Genomic DNA, 9,231 nt, shown 5'->3' with positions numbered 1-9,231 from the left:
AAGTTTAGGTTGAATGTTTTCTGTATTTACAGTGTATATAGACTGATTAATAATTTCTGATCAACTGATTTTTTTGTCTTCCTCCAGATTAACGAGTTAAATAATGTGCCTGTACCAGTAATGCTGATGCCGGATGACTTTAAAGCCTACAGCAAAATCAAAGTGGACAACCATCTATTTAACAAGTAGGTACCTAAACATTCTCATGCTGTCACAGACCATTTGTAAAAGGATTTTATGATCTTGTATTTTATCTAGTGTTTGACTATGCTTCAATGGTCAGAATAACTCCTCTTATCAGACCACCTCAATTATTCAATTCTATGAGGCTCACACCGGCTGCTTTATGCTTTATTGTATAACAGGTTCCCCTTTCGGTGTGAAAAAGATGTTGTTTCCTCATTACACTGTCATGAAATTGTTGAAGCTCATTTTGAATGAATGCTATTAGGGATGTACTGAATTCGAAACGAAACCATAAATGAAGAAACAAAGGTTGAAAACTAAAACGCCCAAATATATTATTATGCCAATCATTATTATCATTGCATTTACAGCTATAACTGTGTATTACCTCACTAATGTGTATTACCTCACTAAAAGCCAAGCATTGCTATAATGCTGCAGCTAACGATTATTTTTCTATCGATTAATCTATAGATAATTTTTTTCGGTTAATCTATAGATAATTTTTTCGATTAATCTATAGATTATTTTTCCTTTTACCGATTATTTTTTTTAATTTAAAATGAAGATGAAAAAATAAATGTAGGCCAGTTTTTTCAAAAGGCATGGCTTTTATTTACAAAAAAAAAAAGTATGGCCACTCAGTCAACATTGACAACAACATGACAAAATATTCTGTAACAATGTAAACATTTAAAACTTTTTACATTTAACAAAATTAAAAGTATAGCTTATTTGCTTTTTAATGTGCAAAAATCAAAGTAAACATCCAGTGCAAATCTTAATATTCTGCAATAGTATAAGCATTTCAGAAGTAAAAGTATTGCTTATTTTGCTTTAAAATGTGCAAAAATAAAGATAAACATCCAATACAAAAAAGTGCAAAACGAAATATTCTGTAACAACAGTGTAAACATTTCAACAAAAGTGAAAGTATTGCTTATTTGTTAAAATGTGCAAAAATAAAGATAAACATCCAATACAAAAAAGTGCAAAACGAAATATTCTGTAACAACAGTGTAAACATTTCAACAAAAGTGAAAGTATTGCTTATTTGCTAAAATGTGCAAAAATAAAGATAAACATCCAATACAAAAAAGTGCCAATCTAAATATTCTGGAGCACTGTAAACATTAAGTATTGCTTTTAAAATGTGCAAAATAAACATCCAGTCCAACACAGTACACAATAACCAATTCTACTCATTCCAGTGAGTGACTAACAGTTGTAATGAAGAAATGTTAGCATGTCTACATGCTCTGGGGTGAGGCTGGTTCTTTTCATGTTTACAATATTCCCAGCAGCTGAAAATAGGCGCTCAGAAGGGGTCGATGTGGCTGGAACTGAGAGGTAATTAGCCTTCACCTCAAGCCAGGACTGCGAGTGAGCTGGGCTGCAGATTAAGTTTCTAGAAGGTCAACGGGCTCATGGTGATGTTACTAGTAGTTGACTGGGATTTGTTTATTATCATATGGGGAGAGTCCGCTGCCTGATGCTCACCTGCTAAACATCTATCTGCTCGACGCTGAAGCGCTGACTACATGCGCTCTGAATACGCACTGCTGATTGGCTGTTAACGCTCTGAATACGCACTGCTGATTGGCTGTTAACGCTTTGTGTCTACCAATCAGATGGTTGTGTGGGTGGGACAATGCTGGGTGCTGAGACAGAGGCAGAAGGAGCAAAGCAGCTTGTTAAGACTTTAGCTTAGAAACTCTTTCGGTGCACCCCCGTACCGAACCGAAAGCCCCGTACCGAAACGGTTCAATACAAAACACGTACCGTTACACCCCTAGCAGATAAAAATGACACATTCATGTTTTTGTGTAATGATGACAACGTATACTCACGCGGACGATTGACTAGTTGATGGTTGATGGTTTTCTTTTCAAATGTTCGTTCATAGCCGTTGTGCTGCTATGATAGGCCATTTCCGCTCGACACAACAACATTATTAGACTGTTTATTGAAATACTCCCACACTTTTGACGACTTTTGGCGCGCTTTTTTCCCCTCGCTCGCATCGTCTGCTTTGCGCTCCGTCATGACGGTAGTGTGATGTAAATATGCAACGCCTCGACGCACAAAAATGGCGTTGACGTATTTACGTAACCGATGACGTTGACTATGTCGACGCGTCGTTTCAGCCTTACATTGCTATAGCACACATTAATATTTATCCTTGAAAGAATACAACAATTATAAAATCATGAATTTATGATTATAGTTATTTACCACAGGTATTCCAACAATATAAAATAAAAATAATACCACTTTTGCAAACCCGAAAGGGACAAATGGTAGAAAATGGATGGGAGGGATGGATGTCGTGGTTTTGAGGTAAGGCTAGTATTTTGTCGCATTTTAATACTGTCTCTGTTATTCTTCATGCCGTGTCTTCAAGTAATAGAAAAGATTAGACATGTCGGTGTTATATTTTGCAAATCAGCCTACCGTTGTTTGTTCGATGTCCGACTTTTTAAAAAATCCAAACAAAGGAGTTCCCCTTCCGTCTTTTTGGCACCAATTTCTCTTTGGGTTTTATTGGTTTAGCTGCGATTGTGGTCTTCCATCCATTCTACCGCCGGCTCTAAAATTCTTTGAAGTGACGCAAAAATGCTACCAGAAAGTAGCATTGTTGTGCTGTTACATTAGCTGCAGCACAGATGTAAAATTACGACATAAACAATAGAGAATTATATCATACAATAAACATTTTTATGTTGTAATATCGCACAACACTACCACTTTTTTTCTTTGATTAAAATGTTTGGGTTTCTGGTGATTAAACCCGACATGGAAAACATTTTTGCAGAAGATCCCCATTTGATATTTTCACATTGCACGTTTTGCAGATTAGTCTCAGCGGGTCTTTCTCGGATATATTGACGTATGTGCACACAACAGACATGTTGCCTCCACTCCACACCTGTCAACATTTGCATTTCAACAGTCTTTCGATGTAAACTAAACATTCAAATTTTTGGTGGTCGAAAATTTGGTGCATCGCTAAAGGCTATGTTGGTGAACGTACTATCTTTGATAAAATAATATAATCAATATAAGGAAACAAAGCTGTATGTTAAGGAAAAAAAGTGGCCCAATCAAGCAGGCAAAATGTTACTTGACTGTGTGACTTTCCCTTGACAGAGAAAACCTTCCTAGTCGCTTTAAGTTCAAAGAATATTGTCCCATGGTGTTCAGAAACCTGAGGGAGAGGTTTTGCATCGATGACCAAGACTACCAGGTAAGCTAACAAGAACCAAGTAGCATTGTGCCTGGATGAGCTCCTGTGCTCACCAGAATGTTCCTTTCAGAATCTGCATATTTTTTGACTTCCAGAACTCTCTGACACGGAGTGCTCCGCTCAACAGCGACTCCCAGGGTCGCTTTGGCAACCGCTTCCTCTCCAGCTACGACCACCGATTTGTAATCAAAACCGTATCCAGTGAGGATATCGCTGAGATGCACAACATCTTGAAAAAATACCACCAGGTAGAATTCTCACAGTTCAACAGAACTGATCATCTTTTTTGGTTATATTGCAGTGTGCTTGTACATTCGTGTTAGGAATGGAATGTTTTATAAAGAAACTCTGTACCGTTAGGTTGACCTGACTCTTTTCCAGAGCACGTCTGGCATTTGTATCATATGTTCTTCCCCCACTTTTTGATTACTACGTTTGAAGAGTGTGTGTCTGTGTGTTTACTTCCAATCATACCCATGTGGCATTGTAAAACTTGAAGTGACGGAGAGGCAGAACTGTGGAGCCTGAGGCATTCGTCTTGTAGACATGGCGAGCGGAAAAGATAAACAGTTAGAGGATGCATCCGTGGCATTGTACAGGTCTGCTTTATGGCAGCACGTCGCAGACCTGCCAACTCTGCTAAACTCTCCGGAAGACTCCAGGACATTACCCTTGTCTATCGACATCCTGACTGAAGTCACAAATTTGCCAGATTGCAATGTTTTTGTGTGAGTATAAAATGCTTGGGTGTTGAAAGGATCACAAGGGCGTATTCAATCAACAATCACTTTATTAAAACAAATTATTACGCCAAAACAACATCTACAACCATCTCACTCAAACTAGTAAGTGCCCCTTTAAGGGGGAATTTTGTCTATCATTCACAATCGTTATGTGAGACAAGCACACATACAGTACAGGCCAAAAGTTTGGACACACCTTCTCATTCAATGCGTTCTTTATTTACATGACTATTTACATTGTAGATTGTCACTAAAGGCATCAAAACTATGAATGAACACATGTGGAGTTATGTACTTAACAAAAAAAGGTGAAATAACTGAAAACCTGTTTTACATTCTAGTTTCTTCGAAATAGCCAGCCTTTGCTCTGATTACTGCTTTGCACACTCTTGGCATTCTCTCGATGAGCTTCAAGCACACCTGTGAAGTGAAAACCATTTCAGGTGACTACCTCTTGAAGCTCATCGAGAGAATGCCAAGAGTATGCGAAAAAGTAATCGGAGCAAAGGTTGGCTATTTTGAAGAAACTAGAATATAAAACATGTTTTCAGTTATTTCACCTTTTTTTTTGTTTAGTACATCACTCCACATGTGTCCATTCATAGTTTTGATGCCTTTAGTGACAATCTACAATGTAAATAGTCATGAAAATAAAGAAAACTCATTGAATGAGCAGGTGTGTCCAAACTTTTGACCTGTACTGTATGTTTTCTTCTTTTTATGCATTCTAACGCTAAATGCTAGCAAAAATCAGTTATCAATGGAGCTAACGTGGGTCACTCTATTCCACCTATTAAAGGCCTACTGAAATGATTTTTTTTTATTTAGATCTATTCTATGTGTCATACTTGATCATTTCGCGATATTGCCATATTTTTGCTGAAAGGATTTAGTATAGAACAACGACGATAAAGATTGCAACTTTTGGTATCTGATAAAAAAAAGGCTTGCACCTACCGGAAGTAGCGTGACGTAGTCAGTTGAACATATACGCAAAGTTCCCTATTGTTTACAATGATGGCCGCATGAAGTGAGAGAGATTCGGACCGAGAAAGCGACAATTTCCCCATTAATTTGAGCGAGGATGAAAGATTTGTGGATGAGTAAAGTGCAAGTGAAGGACTAGTGGGGAGTTGAAGCTATTCAGATAGGGAAGATGCTGTGAGAGCCGGGGGTGACCTGATATTCAGCTGGGAATGACTACAACAGTAAATAAACACAAGACATATATATACTCTATTAGCCACAACACAACCAGGCTTATATTTAATATGCCACAAATTAATCCTGCATAAAAACACCTGCGTGTTTGTTATGCTAGCTCCTAGCTCCTCTGCTAGCTCCTAGCTCCATAGAACACGCCAATACAATTCAAACACCTGATCAACACACACAATCACTCAACCCAAAAGACCGTTTACCTAACCCAAGGTTCATAAAGCTTATATATTTTTAAAAAGTTACGTACGTGACGCGCACATACGGTCAAGCTATCGAATGTTTAGCAGCCAAGGCTGCAAAATCACGGTACCTGATATTCAGCTGGGAATGACTACAACAGTAAATAAACACAAGACATATATATACTCTATTAGCCACAACACAACCAGGCTTATATTTATAATGCCACAAATTAATCCTGCATAATAACACCTGCGTGTTTGTTATGCTAGCTCCTAGCTCCTCTGCTAGCTCCTAGCTCCATAGAACACGCCAATACAATTCAAACACCTGATCAACACACACAATCACTCAGCCCAAAAGACCGTTCACCTAACCCAAGGTTCATAAAGCTTATATATTTTTAAAAAGTTACGTACGTGACGCGCACGTACGGTACGGTACGTGTTATGCTAGCTCCTAGCTCCTCTGCTAGCTCCTAGCTCCATAGAACACGCCAATACAATTCAAACACATGATCAACACACACAATCACTCAGCCCAAAAGACCGTTCACCTAACCCAAGGTTCATAAAGCTTATATATTTTAAAAAAGTTACGTACATACGCAAAAAAAAGCCAAAGCTGCATACTCACAGTAGCACGTCTGCGTCTTTGTCATCCAAATCAAAGTAATCCTGGTAAGAGTCTGTGTTGTCCCAGTTCTCTACAGGCGTCTGTGTATCCAAGTCAAAAGTCCTCTTGGTTAGAGTCTCTGTTATCCGAGTTCTTCCATCTTGACTGCATCTTTCGGGAATGTAAACAAAGAAGCGCCGGCTGTGTACTGTTGTGGCTGACTACGTTCGAAAAATACGTCCATTTCGCACCGACAACTTTCTTCTTTGCTTGCTCGGCTTCCTTCTCCATAATGCAATGAACATGATTGAAACAGATTCACGAACACAGATGTCCAGAATACTGTGGAATTATGAAATGAAAACAGAGCTTTTTCGTATTGGCTTCAATGTGGAAGGCATACCCGTGTTCGCCGGTCTACGTCACGCGCATACGTCATCCTCAGAGGCGTTTCGAACCGGAAGTTTAGCGGCAAATTTAAAATGTCACTTTATAAGTTAACCCGGCCGTATTGGCATGTGTTATAATGTTAAGATTTCATCATTGATATATAAACTATCAGACTGCGTGGTCGGTATTAGTGGGTTTCAGTAGGCCTTTAAGCGCTTAAAAAAACATCCAAAAGGGTCATCGCGTAAGTATGTATGTCATGTAGTAACAGGCACATTCATAATAACATGTAATATTTACATATTTTGATCATTGTAATTTGACAGATGCATCACAACGTTCACTATTTTCTTCACTTATAACTACTAATCATGGCAGACTTCATGAGAGCCAACAACTATTACTTTTTGTTTACACTTAGCTCAGGGGAAGTTTACAACAGGCTTACAGCAAAACACGTATGATAAAAGGAGCGCTTTTTTTCCTCACCCTAACCCACCTACAGCACAATTACGGTTAATTTTGGTAATTAGGGCATTTTTATTTAAATCAGCTATTGTTTATTGTTATTGAATTTATTAGTGTGCTGTCATAATTCCTCATATATATACCGTAATTTCCGGACTATAAGCCGCTACTTTCTCCCCTCGTTCTGGTCCCTGCGGCTTATACAACGGTGCGGCTTATTTACGGCCTGTTCTTCTCCGACACCGACGAAGAGGATTTCGGTGGTTTTAGTACGCAGGAGGAAGACGATGACACAATGATTAAAGACTGACTTTTCATATACCGGTAGGCTGGTTATTTTGATAACGTACAGGCGAGCACTTTGTATTACTTTGCACCGTTGTATTATTTGTACTCTGCACGAATGCTGTTCGCCATGTCAAAGATGTGAAAGTTTGATTGAATGATTGAAAGATTTATTGTTAATAAATGGGACGCTTTGCGTTCCCAAACAGTCATCTCTGTCCCGACAATCCCCTCCGTGGTAGCAGGAACCCCTATATACTACGGTAATTACACATCAAAACCCTGCGGCTTATAGTCGGGTGCGGCTTATATATGGAGCAATCTGTATTTTCCCCTAAATTTAGCTGGTGCGGCTTATAGTCAGGTGCGGCTTATAGTCCGGAAATTACGGTACACATTTATCACACACCCCTACTTATTTTGCAGTCGTGCCTAATGATGAAAGAAAGTAGAACATAGAGTTACCAATGCGTGGGATTCTTTGTTTGGGCACTCAATTCCGAGCAAAGATATGCAATTAACGTGCAACGTTTGTGCCGTACCATAACCAAGAAGCCATGTGAAAACTGGGCCTAAATTTGGGCCAAACAATGTTCAATGGAATCATACAAAAAGTGTGACGTACAAAAAATCAAGGTATGACTGTTTAACACACCTGCTTGGCCAGAGAATAAGAAGATGTAGCAGTAGGGATTAGGGTCGTCACTGTATTTAGCGAGTAATCAGAGCCCTCCAATATTTTTTTTTCAAAAAGTGTCTAGCGACAAATCTAGTTAAGAGACTCGGACACATATGCACGTATTGCTCTTAACAAGTTCATTCTTAAAGTAATCTTACTTATCTCATCATATGAAATATGACTTACTTCACCAATTATTATTATTAAATTCTTACTATTATTTATTTATGTATTTTTATTGTGATTACTTATGGAGTTTATTGTGAAAAAATTGTGAACAGGAAGTGAACAAAAAGTTTTGCAACTGTTATGTAAAGAAAAGGGGTAGGATTAAATAAGCTCTGCTTCTTCCTACTCCTTTTCGAACATGTTGAAAAGAGAAACTGGAAATTGTGATGTATCATGTTGTATGCTTGCATGTTCGAAATAAACTCAAACTCAAACTCAAGTAGTGCTGGCCATTTAAGGGCACTCACTTCCCGAGGTAACTTTAAATATATTTGTTTAGCTTTTTTTTTTTAAACTGTAAACTGCAAACGTGACCATTCCTTAATTATGTCATCTATCCGCAACCTACAAATATATTGCAGTCTTGTGTGAAACACTGTATTGTACAGTTTATACAATTTACAGACAGATTTATGGATGTTTGTTTTTGGGTGTTTTTTTTTTACAACTAAATTCGCACTGACAAGATGATGTCACTTTTTTGTCTCCTTTTCTTATCTCTCTCCAGTTTATAGTGGAATGTCACGGCAACACACTGCTGCCTCAGTTCCTGGGCATGTACAGGCTAACAGTGGACGGGGTGGAGACGTATATGGTCGTGACCCGGAATGTATTCAGTCATCACCTCACTGTGCATCGCAAATATGACCTGAAGGTATTTCTGCCACTGGGCCAATGTGTCTGCCTGTTACGTCTACGATTTTGAATGCAGAAGAACGCAGCAGTAATAATAGGTCAGCCACAGAGTGAGTGTAGATGTGGGCCACTAGCCTGCCTGATAAATAGGTGTTGAAATTTACAAGTGCACTGTAAGATTTTGAAACATCCGATTACCCTTTTATAATATTGTGTATGGAAGTGCTAGTTCTCTAACTGTATATTGTAATTAACAGGATTGCTTAAAAAATAAATAAATTCAGACTTTTTCTGAAATTGTATCTTACTCCAGGACAGAACAGTTTGATTTCTATCCCATAATAATTTTATTC

The 9,231-nt window shown here is 38.3% G+C and overlaps 1 protein-coding gene across 1 annotated transcript in view; it reads left to right on the top strand.

Annotated features, from left to right (window-relative positions):
* The first annotated feature begins 67 nt into the window (after window positions 1-67).
* LOC133633500 (phosphatidylinositol 5-phosphate 4-kinase type-2 beta-like) overlaps window positions 68-9,231 on the top strand; it is a 49,516-nt gene continuing 40,352 nt past the window's right edge. The window contains exons 1-4 of the mRNA XM_062026036.1: window positions 68-185; window positions 3,337-3,433; window positions 3,529-3,681; window positions 8,751-8,897. Of these exons, the coding sequence (XP_061882020.1) occupies window positions 121-185; window positions 3,337-3,433; window positions 3,529-3,681; window positions 8,751-8,897 (462 nt within the window). The 5' untranslated portion in view covers window positions 68-120. The remainder of the gene's footprint in view (window positions 186-3,336; window positions 3,434-3,528; window positions 3,682-8,750; window positions 8,898-9,231) is intronic.

Source organism: Entelurus aequoreus, linkage group LG18 (assembly GCF_033978785.1).
Source record: "Entelurus aequoreus isolate RoL-2023_Sb linkage group LG18, RoL_Eaeq_v1.1, whole genome shotgun sequence".
NCBI lineage: Eukaryota > Metazoa > Chordata > Actinopteri > Syngnathiformes > Syngnathidae > Entelurus > Entelurus aequoreus.
This window is presented reverse-complemented; position numbering and strand designations above follow the sequence as displayed.